At 49.7% G+C, this 18,962-nt stretch overlaps 3 protein-coding genes across 3 annotated transcripts; 1 reads left to right on the top strand and 2 right to left on the bottom strand.

The window, feature by feature from the left end:
* Positions 1 to 76: 76 nt before the first annotated feature.
* Positions 77 to 3,861, bottom strand: LOC120454149 (zinc finger CCCH domain-containing protein 14). The gene is made up of 5 exons (XM_039639208.2): positions 3,659 to 3,861; positions 3,348 to 3,573; positions 1,003 to 3,294; positions 672 to 941; positions 77 to 614 (listed from the first exon to the last, which is right to left on the bottom strand). The coding sequence occupies exons 1-5, from the start codon at positions 3,698 to 3,700 to the stop codon at positions 388 to 390; spliced, it is 3,057 nt and encodes a 1,018-aa protein (XP_039495142.1). The 5' UTR covers positions 3,701 to 3,861; the 3' UTR covers positions 77 to 387.
* Positions 3,862 to 4,482: 621 nt separating this feature from the next.
* Positions 4,483 to 14,133, top strand: LOC120452232 (bromodomain and WD repeat-containing protein 3). Its single transcript, XM_039636357.2, has 15 exons — positions 4,483 to 4,675; positions 4,927 to 4,985; positions 5,111 to 5,140; positions 5,543 to 5,602; positions 6,195 to 6,441; positions 6,503 to 7,310; positions 7,375 to 7,471; positions 7,536 to 7,850; positions 7,915 to 9,921; positions 9,984 to 10,243; positions 10,304 to 10,474; positions 10,535 to 10,808; positions 11,278 to 12,408; positions 12,471 to 12,648; positions 12,701 to 14,133. Exons 1-15 carry the CDS (start codon positions 4,633 to 4,635, stop codon positions 13,699 to 13,701), a joined length of 6,681 nt encoding a protein of 2,226 aa, XP_039492291.1. The 5' UTR covers positions 4,483 to 4,632; the 3' UTR covers positions 13,702 to 14,133.
* On the bottom strand, positions 14,119 to 18,891 carry LOC120452233 (protein RRP5 homolog). Its single transcript, XM_039636359.2, has 5 exons — positions 18,724 to 18,891; positions 16,383 to 18,667; positions 14,657 to 16,320; positions 14,431 to 14,596; positions 14,119 to 14,363 (listed from the first exon to the last, which is right to left on the bottom strand). Exons 1-5 carry the CDS (start codon positions 18,802 to 18,804, stop codon positions 14,195 to 14,197), a joined length of 4,365 nt encoding a protein of 1,454 aa, XP_039492293.1. The 5' UTR covers positions 18,805 to 18,891; the 3' UTR covers positions 14,119 to 14,194.
* Between the last annotated feature and the right edge of the window lie 71 nt (positions 18,892 to 18,962).

The following is an 18,962-nucleotide window of genomic DNA, read 5'->3' as shown; positions in this document are numbered from 1 at the left end:
ATAAAGACACCCGTCAAATCATACATAAAACAATCGTGTTCTTTTCCAATTTGTAGCAACTATTGCTAAATTTATTCGTCAACTTTACCATGACGTGTACTTTATGGTTTGAATGCAAACAAATTCGCAAGACCAACAAATTTTAGTTTTGTTTATCATTTATGTGAGAGAGCTGCTAATGACTAATACACAAGTTATTAATTATAAGCAGTAGGATGAATGCAAATAATAATGAAGATTTAATAGATATACAACATCGTGTATATAGATAGAAAAAAACTCCAAGCTCGCCTAATCATACACTTGAAATAAGGGGGTATCGAATAGTGACCGATTGCCGGGAGTCCAGAGTACATTTGCTAAATATCATTTGAACGTAAGTGCACATTAGCCCAAAGATGCCACCCACTTGAATTTGCTCTGCATCTCCGGATGGTAGAAGATACACTCCAGCTTGTTTACGCAGTTCTTGCCAAAGCGGCAGGGTTTGGGATGATAGAAGGTGCAGCCCAACTTGGAACAATTGGGGTAGTACTTGCACATCGTAGTTGCAGTCGTTGATGTAACAGGGGCCGATATCGACTTGTAGTTCTGCACTGGTATGACGTGAGAGGCTATAAATTGAAAAAGTTTATGAATTTGTAAAGGTAAATTCAAAAGTTATCACTTACATAGTGGTGGAGCAGCAAGCTGCACATGGCTCAGATCCCTTTGGCCGCCATGGGCGTAGTTGCAGTCTATGCTCATGCAGGCCATGTCGAATTTGCACTTCGGATGCGAGTACATGCACTTGTCCGCAAACTTGCAGTTGGGGAAAGACTTGCATGGTGCCGTTGGATGGTAGTACTCACAGAACTGCTTTGTGCAGTTTGGATGATACTTGCAGCGCTCCTTGGGTTTGTTCACCTTCAGCACGGTCGAGTCCACGCTAACTGCGCTCACTAAATAAGGTAAAGTCTTAAGTAACTGTTCAATTTAGATTTGAATAATAGATACACTTACACGCCGGCAAATTGTCGTACTTCCTGTCCTCCGCATTGCGTATGGATACCCTGCGTTTCTCCGGAGCCACGACATCTCGATCGGGGCTGCCAGAACGACGCTTCTTACTTGCACTCGGCTCGTCCTCACTTTTAAGAGTGAAGCGAATTGGCGTGTGCTTGGCTTTGGTAGTTGTAGAAACGGATGTGGATGCGCTGGCGGATTTGGCGGCCGATGACGCCTCCGCTGAATTAGATCTTACGGATTTCTCTTTGCTGGAAGCTCTCTTCTCCGCCCGCGCCTTTGGTTTGGCTGGCAGCGGTGGAGTTGTGGAGCCGTCCTCTATTTTAGCCTTATCCTTATTGTCCTTGTGCCCATTAGCTGATGTGTTAGCTACCGCCGCTTGTTGGCGCTTGTTGGGTGATCGTTTTTTCGGTGACCCGTGCATTTCATCATCCTCATCCGTGTCATTCTTGATGATAATCTTTTTGATCTCCTGTGGCTGCCTGAGAACCTCGCTGCGGTTGATGCTGCGTGTTGTCGGCAGGGAGGGTGAACCACTGTTCTGTCTCGGCGATGGCGAGAAGCTTCTTTCCCGATTGGATCGGCGTCGCTTGTCTGCCGTCGTTGACGTGGGCTCAATGTTGGAGGAGGACACTTGTGGCGTGGATACTGGCGAGGAGGAGCGTCTACGTGAGTTGCTCGGCCGCTTGCGAAAGACGCCTCCCTTGCCATTTTTAGCTCCGAGAGCTTTGTCGCCGTTTAACGTGACCACAAACTGAGTCTTGAGGGCTCCAGAACTGGGACTGGGCTCATCGTGGGAGCTGATGTGCAAATCCAATTCATCCACGTTGGTCAGCAACTGCGGCACATACGTCTCGACTTGCTCAGTTATTAGACTAGGCGTATATTCTTCCTCCACCACTTTGATTTCTGCGCGACTCTCGTTGGACCGCCGTGTACGCTTGCCTTCCCTTTGTGTCACATTTACCACTAATTCCCTAGTGGTGCGCCTGAAGAGTTCGTTGCTTGGTGCACTCCTTTTGCCTCGGTCTCTCTCGCGATCACGTTCACGAGTCCGATCACTCTTATCTACCGACTTGCGCTTGCCCAGAGAGCTTGTGATCTTGCCCACATCCTCGTCCTCCTTCTTTGTCGAAGTCTTGGCCAGGATTGTGGAGCGCTGGGCGTCGGCAACGGCTCGCAAAAGGAGGTTCTTGCATGCCTGTCGCCTGGGAGAAACATTTGGCCTGGGCTTGATCTTAATCACGGAGTTGACTGGTTTGTCGGCCATATCCTCATCGTCCGACGGCTCAGGTGGCTTGTTAACGGCCACAATAACCCGGGAGCCAATGCGTTGCTTTGTACTTGGAGCCTCTGGACTAGGCGACCGACGCTGGCGGTGATTACGGTTGGTGTCCCTAGAGGTGTCGCGGCTAGAGCGTCGTTCTCGGGAGCGCTCCCTTTGACCGCGCTCTTTACTGGCCTCGGGTTCGCTGCGTCGCCGATGGGCCGGCACGTAGAGCTCCTTTTGGTTGCGCTGCGAACGCTCTGCCGGCGCTTGGGTCTTTGAACCGAGACGGTCATGCACAGATCGCCGCTCAGAACGGTCCTCCTTAACTTTGTCAGCCGTCGAATCTTTTTTGGGGCTCCTCTCCTCCGTTTCTTCCTGGCGAGAATCGATCTCCGGTTCTGCCTCTGGACGCTTTTCGGGTGTCTTCTCGCGTCTGTTGAAAATAATGGGACTCTTAGCTTTTCGAGGTGGTGCCTCTGTTTGCGGGGGATCCTCGTCTGGCTCCTGGTCCACAGACTCTTCCCGCGCGCTTAAGTTCAAAAGATCCTCATCGTCTTCATCGCTCTCATCCCCGATCTCGCCAATCTGGCGTAAATGCTTCTTGGCTGCATAAATTTTCTTTTGGATTTCGGCCAGCTCGGCGAGATCTTTTTGTCGGTTAACACCGGTAGTAGTTGAGCTGATCTCCGAGACGGCGGGCACATCCTGCGCCTTACTAGCCGATGCATCCTCATCCTCGATGGACTTGCGCTTTTTCTTTTTGTGCAAGATCTCGTCTTTGGCACTATGATCGATGTCCATGGTTTTCTTTGCCTTCTCGAGGAGCTCTTCCGCAAATACATCCGTGATGGAGCTGATAACGGGCATGGCATCAGCGGAACTTGACTGTGGTTCCGACAGCTCATCTCCGGACTTTCGGTGCGGTCGCTTATCCTTCTTCGAGCCTTTTTTGTCTTTCTCCTTTTCCTTGACCTTTGCTGTTTCTCCCTGGCCGCGAGACTTTCGCTTCTTGCTGGAAGCTGAAAAATGGGAATAAGTGGGTGCTTCAGAAAGATGAGGATATCCACCATACCACTGGATGTGGGGAGTGTGACCTCCTGGAGCTTTTGCAGCACCTCGTGCAGCCAGGTGACGAAGAGGTCGGTCTGGTCGCCTAGGAATAAATTCAGCTCGGCGTTCATCTGCTGTTTGGTGCGCTTGTTGGCCACCATGACCATGACGTAGTCCGGCAGTTCATCGTCTATAAAACCGGCCGATCCTCCGGTGCCCAGCTCCAGCAGCTTTGCCTTTACGGCGCTCTATTAATGGAGTGAAAAAACATATATTATTGGAGTATCCGATTGGTATCCATAACGAGTTCATTGATTTTTTCCAATAACTTACGCGCATCTTCTGTCCAATCTCGCTGCCCAGATTGCACTCCATGTTCGCTGGTGTATCTATCGCCTTTTCCGCTATTTGTTTACCGAGAGCATTTGTTATTTACGTTTATTTTGTGGCTAGATCCACTTTTTTGTTACATGAGAAAATGGCAAAATCTCCCTAAAAAATAATTATCGCAGCTGCTCCGATATCCATAACTAGTGGTGTGCGTTTGGCATTTAGGGTATTCATGTTTAAATCCATACGTGTTCAAATGAATATTTGGATATTCTGTCAGCATAGCTTTTAACTAATAAATAGTTGCAGTAATTTATGTAATAATTATAATTACAAAGATGAAATTCCTTATATTTAAAAATTGTCCTTGCCATTCACACAGAATGAAGTGCAAATAAACTTCCAAATAATCGATACCAATGGGAAAATTTGAAAATTAAAGGGAATGTTCATTTGTTATTAATATCTATTTATTTTATAAAATGATGCAACTACTTTTAATTTATTATGTACATATGTCCTTATGCCCTTAAAAGACATTGTTAAATCACAAGCGAATAATTGTAAACTATTTATTGATTCATTTAGCAACCAAAGATAACTTAACTAAAAAGTACAAATTCAATCCAATACAATGACCAAAGTCTTTTGCACATATATAGTACATTTGCATAATTGTAAGAGTGTGGCCATTTAACTATAATTAAAATTCTCAATTTTAAGTAAATATCTCAGATCATAGAAACCTGCGAAGCATTTCGGGGCATCTTCACAAATTCAAATACGAAAATTGCCCCCGTCGACTGACAGTCGATAGCCACCTCGTGAGCCTCGTCACCAACTATCGATACGCCTGCGCAAGCCATTCGCGGCGAATGGCAATAGAGTGTCACACGGGAAGAAGAAGCTGCGAAAAGAATTTTAGAAGAAAGCAACTGCAATTTTGTCATAATCGAGGCTGCAATTCGCAATGAATAATGGAAACTAGACGGCCCAGTTCCGGTGATGATCTAAAGCCAGGTGCGTACAGCCCGCTGGCGTAGCGAGTGCCCCCATTGAAGCCCCCAAACGCAGCCCCTTTGACTCTGTGAAATGTGTGTCTGTGTTTCGCTCGCCCTTCGAATCGAATGGCTGCGTTTTTTTGACTGCGTTTGGCCAAGCGAAATGCACGGGCCCCTTTGGCCAGATATATTTGGCATATTGGCGACTCCCTGCGAGCGCGTTTCCGACAACTTGTTGCACTAAAACCCGTAAAATTCCCTATCTTGCAGAGCTGTACTTCCTCATCTCCAAGTTCCTGGCCGCGGGACCGCTGGAGGAGACGGCAAAGGTGGGTTGAAAGCAGCGCTCGCGCGAGATCGCTGTGGCATCGAATTTCGCGGAAAAAGAGCGCAATTTCGTTTTGTTTACAAACATTTACACTAATTTTCAAACTAAATTCCCATCCAACTGTAGGTCTTGATCCGGGAACTCGAGGAGAAGAAGGTAAGTTTTGATGGAGCTGCTGCAGTGTTTTGGGCAAAGATATTACCGACTCGAATTGAGGGAGGGGGGCCAAAAAAAAAAATAGAAAACCGCGTTTGTTTATACGCTTTGTTTTGGTTTTGTTGTTGTTTCTGCTGCCGGCAGCGAACGACGAAAAACCCACTTGTACGTCCGCTTGTCTCAGAGTTGGGAATCAGACTGAATTGTGGATTTGCTGGGGCCACGTGAATGAATATATAGTCCATCCAAAAAAAGCGAAAAACATGAAAAAAGAATTGGAATCATAGGGATGCCCCGCGACGTCATCGTCGACGTCACGGAGTGCAAGTGATAAGAGTCATACATGCATACAAACATATATATTTACACACGTCTATATATATACCACCTTTTGATTCCCAGGTTTTGCCGCGTCGTCTCGATTGGCAGGGAAACGAGCATGAGCAGACCTTTGAGGAATTGGTGAGTGTTTTCATAATTAATCAATTAGCTTTTCAAAGTTATCGTTTAATGCCTTTTGATCGGCATTTAAGTCTTGCGTAAGTGTGTGTCTGCTGCGGCATTTTCCATCTCTGTCGTGCGGGCCCCTTTGTGACGTCATCGGGTGAGGGGATAGAGACAAAAGTTGTACATCAAAATTGAGTTGTTAATTAAAAAATACATTACAACTAAAGACATCAATCATTCTGACTGTTAAATTAACAAATAAGTAAGCAATTATTTAATTAAAAGAACAACAAAATTAACAAAAATTCGTAAAAGGTCCAAGTCGAACGAAAAAATTCTAAAACCCCCATAAAAATTGCAAATTTTGAAAAATCTTAATTTTTTTTAACAAATTCATTGTAATTTAGTTTTAGCAATTAGCTGCAGCCAGCCGACATTTTGGTTTCGCACACATACACAAGCCCATGCGCACAGACATATGCAAGCAACCACCACTTTGCCTTGACTTGTGCGAGCGGGAACGAGACAACCATATGTTGTTGAAGTTATCGCACGGGTTATCGACAAATCGATAGGAAGACGTTATCTTTTAATTTCGAATTCGCAGGAACGAAAGTACAATCACATTGGCGCTGATCACTTGCTTGAAATATGCAGCCGTCTGGGTCCACTGGTGGATCGCGAGCTCACACCCAGTGTGCCGGGCATCACCTCGCTGTTGGGTACTGGGCGCCAGAACCTCCTGCGAACCAAGGAAACCGTCTACTGCCATCGCACCTTGAAGGACTACTGCACCCGCCTCAATGGAGTCTCGCTGCCGGATTCTCGCCTCACGAAGCCGACTCACAACTTAGGTTAGTTGCAAGGTAGAGTTTCAGGAGCAACTCAGAGACTAATCCATTTATATCTCCGAAGATCGCGTTCTAACTGGACGGGAACATGGCGGGGATGTGCGTCGCAAGCTACTGGTGCCCACGGACCTGTATCGCCGGACAAAGTTGCTCCGTCGCACCGTGGGCCATTTGTCCTCGGTGTACTGTGTGCTGTTTGACCGCACAGGGCGATATATCATCACCGGAGCCGATGATCTGCTCATCAAGATATGGTCAGCGGCAGATGGCCGCCTGCTGGCCACTCTGCGAGGCGCTTCATCCGAGATTACAGACATCGCCATTAACTTGGACAATACGATGCTGGCCGCCGGGTCATTGGATCACATCCTCAGAGTGTGGGACATGCAAACCACCTCACCCATCGCCGTACTGTCTGCTCACACGGGCATGATAACTTCGGTCAACTTTTGTCCGTCGCCACGGAGCGATCTTAAATATCTGGTGACCACCAGCACAGATGGGTCCATCGCCTTCTGGCAATACTCAACGCCGCGCGGCCAAAAGATCACGTTTGCCCCGAAGCCAACGCAGTATCACGAGAAGCTGCGGCCCGGACAAGCTCAGATGATGTGTACCACCTTCTCGCCGGGCGGCATTTTCCTGGCCGCGGGCTCTGCCGATCACCATGTGCGCGTCTATATGATGGGCGAGGACGGTCCGAAACGGATATTGGAGACGGAAGCTTACACGGATGCCGTAGACTCGGTGCAGTGGTCGCATCGTGGACTGAGATTCATCTCAGGCAGCAAGGACGGCACCGCACACATCTGGACGTTTGAGTCGCAGCAGTGGAAAAGTTCCAAACTATGCATGACGGAGCGTCTGGCCAGGTGAGTGCTAACTTGCATGGAATTCAATTCACTGGGAACTAACAACTTTGTATTGAAATTACAGCTGTCCGGAGCCAGAGGAGGGAAAGAGGCTTAAGGTAACCATGGTGGCCTGGGATGCCTCGGACCGTTATGTCATCACCGCCGTTAACGATTTTACTGTAAGTATTACCTCTTATAAGTTACTTAACATGAACTTATAGTTAATAATCCCATTTAAAACAGATTAAAATCTGGGACTCGAAGTCAGCCAAGCTGCATCGTGTTCTGCGTGGGCACAAGGATGAGCTTTACGTACTTGAGTCGAACCCAAGAGATGAGCATGTCCTGCTCTCCGCCGGCCACGATGGCCAGGTATTTCTGTGGGACATCGAGCAGGGCGTTTGTGTGGCCAACTTCCTGAACGACATCGATGGCCAAGGCCATGGCAGTGTCTTCGATGCGAAGTGGTCACCGGATGGCACAATGATAGCTGCCACCGATTCGCATGGACACATCCTTATCTTTGGCTTGGGCGTGTGCATTGAAAAGTACAAAATGGTAAGTTGATTGGGGAGTCGAAGGATATTGAAAAGGGTACAGCTAAATGTATTTTACCTTTTAGCTTCCCACGGAGCTGTTCTTTCACACGGATTTCCGACCTTTAATAAGAGATGCGCAGCACCATGTGGTTGACGAGCAAACACAGATAATGCCGCATCTAATGCCCCCGCCTTTCCTGGTCGATGCGGATGGTAACCCGCATCCTTCGAGGTTTCAACGATTTGTGCCTGGCCGCGAGAGCTGCAGCCTGGACCAATTGATTCCAAATCTTACGGTAGGCGTGGATGGCGTTGTAATCGATGATGGAGGTGCAGGAGGAGATGCTGCTATAGCTGCTGCACCCGTTGAAGCTCCGCCCGCAGCATTGCCCCCAGTGCCTGTTGGAGGACCACATGGAGCTAACTACTCCCATATCGACCGCATGATTGCAGCCCTGGCCAATCGGCAGTCTGTTAATGTCAATGCCAATGATGCCAATCCGACCAACGGCAACCAGTCATTCGAACGTTTGACCAATCGTCAAATGCCGGACTCCAACGGCCGGCAATCCTCTCGTGGCAATGTCCTGGGCAGTCGTTTGAGCACGCCTCGTCAAGGATGGGGTGCAGCAGCTGCCGCGCCCGCTGAGGATCAAGCAGGGCCGTCTCAACCTCCAGCAGAACCGGTAGCCGATCCTGGCCAGGCACAAGTTCAACAGGCGCTACCTCTTAAGTTCATCCGTCGCACTTACGTGCGTCCTATGAAGTATCCCCAGTTGCAAAACCTTAAGCAGACTATTTACTCTGCCGGTCAGTTTGAAAAGCAAGAGTACAAACGCGAAATGCGCCGCCGACCCATCATGATAAACACTGCCAGTGCAGCATCTTCGCAGCAGCCGGGTAGCGTGGGCAGGCCGCGGAACACGCGTGCCAATGGCGGTGGCGCAAGAGCTGGACGAAGACGTGGCGCCCAGCCAGCTGCCGGACAGCCACAGCCCGCTTACCGCACTCGCGCTGTTCGAGATCAGGAGCCAGAGCGCTACGATGAGATAGCGCCGCCGCCTGAGGAAGAGGAAGAAGAAGTGTCCAGCAACTCGTCCGGCGACACCAGCTACTCGAATGTGGAGGAAAACCTAGAGGACAGCAGCGATGAGTCGGAAACGGACAGTTCCGATTACTCTGACTGGGTGGCGGATACTCCTGGCCCGAATCTGGAACCACCAAAAAGATCCAAGCGTAAGCCACTCTCACGTCGACCACGCAGTAGCGATGACAGCAGCGATGATGAGCGAGCGGGCAGATCCAGAGGTGGACAGGTTACGGCCCGGAAGGTTGGACGCAAGACTGTTTTGTTTCCGCCCACAGATGCAAACGGTGAGATACCGGAGCTGTATCGTCCAGCTGAGTGGCTATCTGAGGTGATTCCACGAAAGGCGCCCTATTATCCCCAGATGGGTGATGAGGTGGTCTACTTCCGGCAAGGACATGCAAAGTACTTGGATGCAGTCCGCCTGAAAAAGGTCTACAAACTGTCGCACAGCTCGGAGCCATGGAACTTTCACACACTCCGCGACCACGAGCTGGTGCGTGTGATTGGAATCAAGTACGAAATCCGCCCACCCCGACTGTGTTGCTTGAAGTTGGCCATCATCGATGAGGAGGGCAACATGACGGGGACAACGTTTAAGATTAAGTACCACGACATGCCCGACGTTCTGGACTTTCTAGTGCTGCGCCAGACCTTCGATCTTGCAGTGCAGCGCAACTGGAGCATTGGTGACCGGTTTCGTTGCATGATTGTCGACGGTTGGTGGATGGGCCAGATTGAATCGCGCCACGCCCTCTCCGCTGACTTCCCCGACTCATCCTTCATGTGTTTCCGCGTGCGCTGGGATAATGGGGAGTACGAGTTTATGAGTCCTTGGGACATGGAACCCATCGACCAGCAAAGAGTACCCGACGAAGTGGGAGGTGCTGTTCCAGTGCTGCCGGAGGAGATTCGCGCCACTCTGTACCAGCCCAAGTCCGAGGAATGGCACAGAGGCGATCGTGATGGCACCTGCAGGCGAATTATTAATGGATTGGAACAGGTAAGAATGGGTGTTAATTATTGTAAATGTTATTGTTTATATATTAATTTATTTTCTTATAGGTTATGCGTCTCTCTATAGCGGAACATTTCCTGGCCCCCGTCGACCTTAACATATATCCGGACTACGCTTATCTGATCGAATATCCCATCGATCTGACCACAATAAAGTCTCGCTTTGAGAATCACTTTTACCGCCGCATAACCTCAGCTCAGTTCGATGTGCGCTACCTGGCTACCAATGCGGAGCAGTACAATCGCCGGCACGCCATTATCGTCAAGCATTCGCGAATTGTTACAGATCTTTGTCTGCGTATCATCAGGTGGGTGATGGGATTGCAGTTTTAAAAAGTAAATTTTTTTTAAAAATATACGTCTTCTAGGGAACCGGATGAGATAGATGTGGCTGCTGTTTATCATCAGCTCGCTGATGTGTACCATTCGTCCGAGTCAGAGAACGAGGTTGATTCGGATGTTGTGCCATCGACCAGCACAGGACCAACTACTTCAGCAGCTGCAGCAGCAGCTAGGCAAAGGGTATCCTCAGCCAGGCGGTAAGAGCTACACTTTTAGGTGCATATAATAGTATTGATCAATAACAAAATCTTCTTTAGATCCACTCGAATTCACTCGGAAGGAGACTGGCGTGCCGACTGTCGTCAACTGCTTGATCTGATGTGGGCGAGGACAGATTCGGCGCCGTTCCGCGAGCCAGTTGACACCATCGACTTCCCTGACTACCTGGAGATCATTGCTACTCCAATGGATCTGCGCACTGTTAAGGAGGATCTGCTGGGCGGCAACTACGATGATCCGTTGGACTTTGCAAAGGATGTGCGACTGATCTTCCAAAACTCAAAGAACTACAACACCAACAAGCGCTCACGGGTGAGTGGAGAGCAGATTGGCAGATCGGTTGCAGATCGTCATTTATTGCATTTCAAGACTGAGATATCCATCCACTTTCTCAGCTATTGCCTTTTCGTTTAAGTTGTAACCCCATCCCATACTCACTCACGTAGACACAAATGCAAGCTCATCCATCTATTCTTACGTTTCTTTTGCCTTCCGTGAACATGCCTTCAATCTCGATCTTCAAATTAACCACCCCAACTCATAACCATCAAAAATGTAAAAAACAAAAACAATCTAAAAAATATGTATAACCCATCAAAACATTTTGATATAATGTCTAACCAAATGAATGACGATCTCCGTGACTATCATCTAATGTAGGATAATCTAGCGGTAAGGTTTTTCATCTCCCAGTCTGTGATACTAACGTTCTCTACCACCCAATACTTTTAACCGTTTTGCAACCAATACTAATTGATTGTACGTTTTCAATTCTTTTCAGATCTATGCCATGACCTTGCGACTCAGTGCGCTATTTGAGTCGCAAATCAAGACAGTGGTCACTAGCTGGAAGGCGGCATGCAGGCGCGCTAATAAAAACAAATCAGGCAGCAGTGGTGGAGGACGCGGTTCCAGCAGCAGTCCCAATAAGCGAGCCAAAAAGGAGCGATCCACGCGCCGCAATCAAAATCCAACAGCGGCGGCCAGAAGATTGCCAGCCGCAAACTCCAGTGAAGATGAGGACGAGGAGGATGATGATGAAGACGATGATGATGAGGAGGAAGAGGAATCGACGAGAGGGCGTTCTCGTCGGCGAAACGGTGTGGCCGTAAATGCTAGTTCATCTGGCTCCAACCGCGTGACTTCTTCATCCGCCGCCCAACAGCGTCGAATCAAAAGCAGTAGTAGCGAGGAGGAAGAGGAGGAGGAAACCAGTGCGCAAGCCACGTCTGATGCCACCAGCGATGAAGAGGAAAGAGCCCAATCCAATGATAGTTCGCCCCAGCAGACACGCACGCGCAGGGCAAGGCAGCGGCAACGGCTTAGCGATGACTCCAATGTCAACGATTCCGAAGATAGCTACAATCCCAACGAGGGGCGCAACAGTCGCCGACGACCTGGTGCCACACGCCCGTCCAGCAACAGACAGACAAATGGCCACTCCAGCAAGAGGCGACGGTTGAACAAAAGTCCAGCCAATGCTGCTCCTGGCCCCAGTTTGCCACGTCGTTCTCGTCGCGTGGTGGGCAGTTCCGCAGAAGAGGCAGCTTCTCAATCGCAACACGATGAGAGCACCCAGGATAGCCAGATAGGACGTCGAGGCCGTTCGGCAAGCAGCAGATCCCAACCAATGGGCAATGGACCGAGTACCAGTGCCGCAGCTGCCGCCAACTCCAGCCTGGAAAGTCCTTCACGGAACACTCGGGCCAACGGAAGCAGAGGAGCCGAGAACGATCACAGTTACCACCTGCCTGTGCGCAACGGTCGCATCATCGAGTCCGATACGGACTCTCCTGTTATCAGACCCACGCGCCAGAGCGCCAAGCGGGCGCTAATGGATTGGGGTCGTGGCAGCGATATTGAAGAGGAAGAGGAGGAGGAAGAGGAAGAAGACAGTGAGGAAGCCGAGGAGGTTAGTCGTCGCATTAAGTAACTTGTAGTCATCTTATCTAATATATCCTTCTTAACCCTTAGATACTGCCAACACCTACAAAGGACGACGTGCCCTCTACCAGTCGAGCTGCTTTGGCTCAGGCCGCTGCCGGTCCTTCCCGTCAGCTGCGCACGAACCGGAACACCGTCGTTCGTCCAGCACAGAGTGACGACGATGACGACGACAGTGACAACGAGCCGCTGGCCAACAATCAGCAAAGTAAGTTTAAATTCGATTCAATAAAACGGTAGCTAACTCATTTTTCCTGCAGAAAATTATCAATCACCTGCAAAATCTAGCTCAACCGCAGCAGCGGCTCCTCATCCGTTGAGCCTGCGCCGTCGATTAGCCTCGCCGCCAGAACGGAATACCCATATGACCCGTTCTCATGCCACCTCAACAACGTCCTCGGCCGCAGCATCACGGGCGGAACAGCAACCAGCGGTTTCCACCCACGATCACAACTACCTAGGCAACGTGAACTCATCGAGGGCACCGCGTCGCATTCTTTCGCGCCACCAACGAAACGCCGATGAGTTAGATACCAGTTTGGATGTGCTAGAAAACTCGCGTCTGCTCTCAGCCATAGCCAATCACCGGCGACCCACCTCTACCACGAATAGCAACAATACAAGCAACGTGGTCACAAGACGTCTGCGTGGACGCGCTAGCCAGGCAAATTCGCACGACGAGGATCACGAGGAAGAGGATGCAGCTGCCTCCGATGAGGGCACTGATGGAGGCTCTAGCTCGCAGAGCTACGAAGATGAGGATGAAGACTCCGACTCGGAAGACAATCAGCCACTGACCAGCTACGTCTCGCCCAGCAATGGTCGTCCGAGGCGCAAGGCGAAAACCTCCTCCTCATCTGCTACAACTCAGGAGCGTCCGCTGCGGCGCACACGTCGCCCGCCATCGAATAACTCCATAGCGAACGACAACGATGACGATGACGACTATGTTGTGCCGCGCAGTCGTCGTGCCAACCGGGGTGGAAACCAGCGCGCCGGGCGTAACCAAAAGAGGCCGCGCTACAATGAGCAGTCTGAGGAGGAAGAAGCGGCGGCTGGCTATTCCCATCGGAGAAAACGAATGCGCAACGGCGATGCCCATGCCAGCTCCCAGGAGCGATCACAGGCCTCCACCGAGCGGGACCAGGAGGAAGACGAGGAGGGTAGTTCGGTGGACTCGGATGACCAGCGGGTGAACGTGAGCAGCAGAGGCAGGGTGCGCAAGCCGTCTGCCAAGGCGCGCGGTATCTTCAAGGAGTGACCGCAGACTGTTTTATGTATAAATTAAATCTAATTGCTAAATCAACAAACCATTGTAACATTTGCTAGCGTCTTATTTCTTATTATTGATTAATATGTAAGAGTAAATCACGTCACTTCTCATTGTAATGTCAGTGTCACCGCTACGGTCATTGTCCCACATCCAATCCGTCAAATCCGTAGCCCTGAACGTGAAGTGTTAACCCATATCCATCATACACCGTGGCAGAGAATATGTTCAATTATTGTTCAAGTCTTAAGTTGAATATTGGCATCAGCCCTACATTCTATGTGTAGGGGTCATGGCCAAAGCAACGTTTTTTATATGTATTTCTATAATATATAGGTACTATCATACATATATATTTAAAGGTAGCACTCGGAATCACACTTCATTTAAAATAGTTTTAGAATAAAGTATCATGAAAAAACACTTTATATAACTTTTCTCATTAATCCTAATTTACAATCTAGAATGCGGGGTCAAGATGGAACTACTTGACCGCCTTGGCGTAGTTCTTCACCCACTGTTCGGCCTGCTGCTTGACCTTGGCCACTGTCGCATCCGTGCCGTGGTTCTCTTCCAGCTGCAGATACTTCTTGTAGATGACTTGCATCTTGTTTGGCTTCAGTTTTTGCAACACGGCACGTTCCAAAACGTTTCTGAAATGAAATCGGTCAGTAAATTACACATCCTTGCACTTTATTTTTTGGAATCTATGAAACTCACCTCGCGGAATCGATTAGACCCGCCTTGATTAGCATGTCCACATATACCGACCAGATGTCGATTCGCTTGGGATAGGAAGTTACTACATCGTCGAGCAGCGTCTGCGCCATGTCATTGTTATCGTGCTTCGCATACAGCTTGGCAAAGGACACAATGCAGGGTATGTCTGCAATGATTAGTAAACATTAAAACCAGTTACATTTTAACTGAAGTAAATGAAACCTACGCTCTTGATTTGGCAAACCCCGCAATGCGCGCTGGAGCAGATTGTGCACTTGGTCGGACTTGCCCAGCCAGAAGTACGCCTCGGCGGCCACGGGCCACACCCTGAGCTCCGTCTTATACTTGTTGAGGATTGTGGTCAGTACGGTGGATAGTCGGTCCTTTTTCTTGTTCCTCTTTAGGATGTCTACAACGCTAATGTAGATCTCCAAAGGATCATTGCAGTTGAGGGCTTCCTTGAGCACATCATCGAAGTTGTTGCTGTAGACGAGTTCCATGTTCAGCAGAGCGCTCCACATGTTCCTCAGTTCCTGTGTCTCCCGGAAGGATATCGTCGATATCGCTCTTCGAGCCAAGTCGCGAGCCTTTTCAATCTCCGTGTTGGACAAAAGGAAGGCAATGTACTTCAGCCAGGATATGCTGTTGTTTGGCTGGGCAATCACAAGTCGCTCGTACTGGTCGATTGTCTCCAGACGTGCCTTGGGATCGGCATTACGCTCCTCGATCTCGCGCAGTCGCTGCTCTTCCTTGACCTCCGCCTTGGCCTTCTCCTTGGCGCTGAGCCGTTTCTTCTTGGCTGCATTTTTTTGTGTTTCCGCCTCATTCAGCTCCTCGTCTTCATCGCTGGAAGCTTCCTTGGATTGATTCACATCCTCCTCCCAGAAACTAGACACACCGGGCAAACGCGACTTGCCTTCTTCTCCATTGGTTTTTGGTGTCTCGGACTTGGCATTCTTGGCTGGAGTCTTATCCTCGAAGAAGAGCTTGCCATTCTGCTTGGGTTTCTCTTTCACAACGCCATTGGTCAGAGGTTGCGTCTTCTTTTGACCATTGGTAATTGTTTCTACCACTTCTGCCTTTCGCTTGGTGGGTGTGGCTTTAGCTTCCGTTTTAGTTTCTGCTTTAACTTTCGATTTAGTTTCCGGTTTAACTTCCGGTTTAGTTTCCGCTTTAACTTTTGTTTTAGGTTCCGCATTAACTTCCGCTTTGTCTTTCTTCTTTGCTGAAGTCTCCTCAATTGTCGCCCTTTTCTGTTTGGGTGACTCCTCTACCTTTGCCTTCTTGGCTTTCACAGGAGCAGCCTCTGTGTCCGCCGTTCTCTTCACTCCTCTCCAGAGGCGCCAAACAGTCTCTGGCACTGCGATGTGGAGCTTGTCATGGATGAAGGCTATATTGCAGAAATCTCCTTGACGCAGCTCGGCACTTCCAGAGTTCTCCAAATCGTTGGCGTGCAACCGAATCGGACAGATGACCAACGGGTTTGTGCCCTTCTTCAGCGAGCACACTGCTACGGACTCCAGTTTCAGCAGCACCTTGGCCTTCATGCCAGCCTTGCCGATCAGATTCGTAGATAGTTCGCCACTTGGTGAAATATGCGCAATGTCCAGCTTCTTATTGCTGATGAGTAGCACGTCGCTGGAGTAGTCGATCCACAAAATAACTGCCTCGTGCTTGCTACCCGTCTCAGGAGCTTTGGCAGTGCCGGCCAAACTGGAGAGCAGCAGGGCGGACACCTTGGCATTGCCCTCCACTGTGTATACCCAGTCATGGGAGGTCGCATCGATGCCCTTAAAGACCACGTTGATTTTCTCACCAACGGAGTATTTTGCGATTGGAGCAGAGGCTTCCTCCAGGGCTGTCTTTATTTGCGCCACTTCATTCAAATAGCTGTAATGAAAATCAGAGGAAATCTAATTAATGAACTCATTAAGATCATGTTTTGAACTTACCCTTCGACCAGTTTTGCAGTATCACTAAGATCCCCACTCCAGACATCCGTAAGCTTGGCTGACACTGTTAGCGTCTTAGTTTCCACCTCCTTGCTGAGTACCTTCACCAAAAGTAGCTGCTCCGGAACTAGCTCCACGGGCGCATTCTTGACGGCATTCAGACGAAGCATCTTAACGTGAACCTTGACCGGCTTGTTGTAGTTGCGGACACACACCATTAGGTCCACCACCTGCTCGGTGGCGTGCTTCACATAGGAGCGTATTATGTCTCCCACTTGAACCGATTGCCAGTCCTTGGTGACCTGGCCACTGAAGTAGGGGACATCTCGTAAGCTGAAGATGTTCTGCATAATGCAGGCCGCTTCAGTGTAGGAGCCCGCGGGATGAACACGCATTTGGGCGTGCAGCAGCTCCAGGTGATCCGACAGCAATCGCAGTGGTATTAGGCCCATGAACTCCTCCAGCTTGGGATTCCCGTCCTCATCCTCTTCGTCATCGTCGGCGGCGTAGGTGATTTTAACTTCCAGTCCAGCATCTAAGGCATTGGTTATCTCAACGGGACAGATCTCACCCAGCTGGAACTTGTCCTCCGGCAGAGTCAAAGTGATTTGGTCCTTGTTACGCGTCAGAATGCGGAATTTGGTTGTTTGTCCCTCGAAGAAGGAGTTCTTTTCCTTTAGATTCTGCCGGTGCAAGACTCCTTTGATGCCATTGCCAAACTTGACGAGTACATAGTTGTCCTCACATCGCACCACAGTGCCCACATAGACGTTTCCAACGTGAGCGGATGCATAATCAGTCAGAAGTTTTATTCCCTTGCCCAAATACTCGCTACGATTGCTCACGTAGCAGATCTTGCGTTCGGCATTCACTTCCAGGACGCGGCACTTCAACGACTGACCCACATCGTAGCGGACATTGGGTGCCAGATAGAACTGTTCCAGTATTCCGTTGACCTTGCCGATCCTCACCGACCAGCCCTTGATCTTGTCGTCCTTCTTGAAGATCTTCGCTGTGACCAGGTCACCGGCATTAATGTCCTCCAGGCAGTACAGCTTTTCGCTGACCACGTTGGGATCATCGGAGCAGTAGTACAAGGACTCGATGATATCGTATCCTAGGATGCGAACCTTATGCTTGGTTTTTCTTCCGTATTTGGATAACACTTCGTCCTTGTCATAGTTCCCCTTAAAGTTGCCCCTGATGGAACCGTAGGAGATAATGCCCTTAAGTTTCTTGTTAAGCAGCAGCACCACTCCACCGCTGCCCAGGCGCAGGACCTTGGCCTTCTCCACCACGGAACCCACCTTGAGGGGCTCCTCCTCTTGTTCCTCATCATCCTGATCTTTTTCTGCTGCCACTCCAGTTTTGATATCTAGATTAAGAGTTAAGTACACCAGTTTTGTTAGGGGCATCACGTAGAGCACTCGGGCATTGTAATCCTCATTCAGCTCGTAGGCATCCAAAGTATCCAAAGCGTTAGTCAGGTGATGCTCGTTGATGTACGCACTAAAGGATTCGTTCATGATGCTGCCTTTGAGGCCGTCCTTTAGGTGCTTGGCCACCTTAAACTTCACAATGCTGCCTGGCAGAATGTAGTCGAGATTCGTCTCGTTTTGGCTCTTGATGCGCAGCTGGTCCTGCTCCACCTGGACACAGGTGCAGGTGCTTTGGTGGGTGTCGTGATGAACGCTTTTGACTTTCAGGAATGCCAGCTGCCCCACGTGCAGCTTCTGTGCTGGCTCCTCGCACGGCACGAACGCCTGCAGTCCTTGTACTCCCGACTCGATAACATAGCCGTGTTCCTGGATCTCCGCCACAGCACCAGAGAAGATGAATCCCTTCTTAATGCTCTTGTGATGCAGGCTACCGTGCACATCGGCCGGCTTGAGGGAGAGTAGCAAGCTAATCCGACCTGTGCCCAGTTTCTCTGTTTTGATGGCCTTGCCGTAGACGATGCGGCCCACCTGGAACAGCTCGCTTAGGTCGTGGTACTCGCTGGTGTCGCCGCCCATGGCCGCCTTGGCCACGCGCGTGTAGGACTCTGATATATCCGCCACCATGGTGCGCGCGAACATCCGGCCAGGCAAGGAGATCTGCAGCGCGGTGGCTGTCGTCTCCTTGACCACTCCCATGACCAGCATGTCCTCCTGCAGCGTGTCCATATTGAGCGTTTCCGCGGAGAAGGCCTCCAGTTGGCCATTTTGTTCCTCGGTTTCCTCGCTCAGGAAATTGTCTTTCACCTTCGGTGCCTTTTTCACCTTCTTTTGTGAGGCACCAAAAACCTGTGGGACCGCAAAGTATGTACAGCGATCTTGGAGATTTCACGGGGCATACTCACGATATTCGAACTGATGTCGGCGGCCTTGGCCTCGGTGTGGAGTGTCCCGCCTCGGGGGAAGCTTTTCTCGTTCGGCACCATCGGTGAGCTGTGTAATTTAGCGTTTTAAATAACAAAATTTGAGCAACGTGCGTTCTACACGTGCTAAGCGCCGATATAGAAAATCAGTTGCACAAATGGTACTAATTTTGACCCTAAGATATGGTGGAATCTGCAGTTGACCACAGACTCAAACCATG

Source organism: Drosophila santomea, chromosome 3R (assembly GCF_016746245.2).
Source record: "Drosophila santomea strain STO CAGO 1482 chromosome 3R, Prin_Dsan_1.1, whole genome shotgun sequence".
Lineage (NCBI taxonomy): Eukaryota > Metazoa > Arthropoda > Insecta > Diptera > Drosophilidae > Drosophila > Drosophila santomea.
The sequence above is the reverse complement of the archived record's forward strand: the minus strand, read 5'-3'. Positions and strand labels throughout refer to the sequence as shown.

Excerpts from the sequence above, each read along its gene's own strand:
- LOC120454149 (XM_039639208.2), bottom strand. The coding sequence starts at position 3,700 with ATGGAGTGCAATCTGGGCAGCGAGATTGGACAGAAGATGCGC. Across the intron at positions 3,295-3,347 it reads CACACTCCCCACATCCAGTG|CTTCCAGCAAGAAGCGAAAG; the intron begins GTATGGTGGATA and ends CCCATTTTTCAG. Across the intron at positions 615-671 it reads GCTTGCTGCTCCACCACTAT|CCTCTCACGTCATACCAGTG; the intron begins GTAAGTGATAAC and ends TTCAATTTATAG.
- LOC120452232 (XM_039636357.2), top strand. The coding sequence starts at position 4,633 with ATGGAAACTAGACGGCCCAGTTCCGGTGATGATCTAAAGCCAG. Across the intron at positions 7,851-7,914 it reads GCATTGAAAAGTACAAAATG|CTTCCCACGGAGCTGTTCTT; the intron begins GTAAGTTGATTG and ends TTTACCTTTTAG. Across the intron at positions 9,922-9,983 it reads TTATTAATGGATTGGAACAG|GTTATGCGTCTCTCTATAGC; the intron begins GTAAGAATGGGT and ends ATTTTCTTATAG.
- LOC120452233 (XM_039636359.2), bottom strand. The coding sequence starts at position 18,804 with ATGGTGCCGAACGAGAAAAGCTTCCCCCGAGGCGGGACACTCCACACC. Across the intron at positions 16,321-16,382 it reads ACTGCAAAACTGGTCGAAGG|CTATTTGAATGAAGTGGCGC; the intron begins GTAAGTTCAAAA and ends TTTTCATTACAG. Across the intron at positions 14,364-14,430 it reads GGTCTAATCGATTCCGCGAG|AAACGTTTTGGAACGTGCCG; the intron begins GTGAGTTTCATA and ends ATTTCATTTCAG.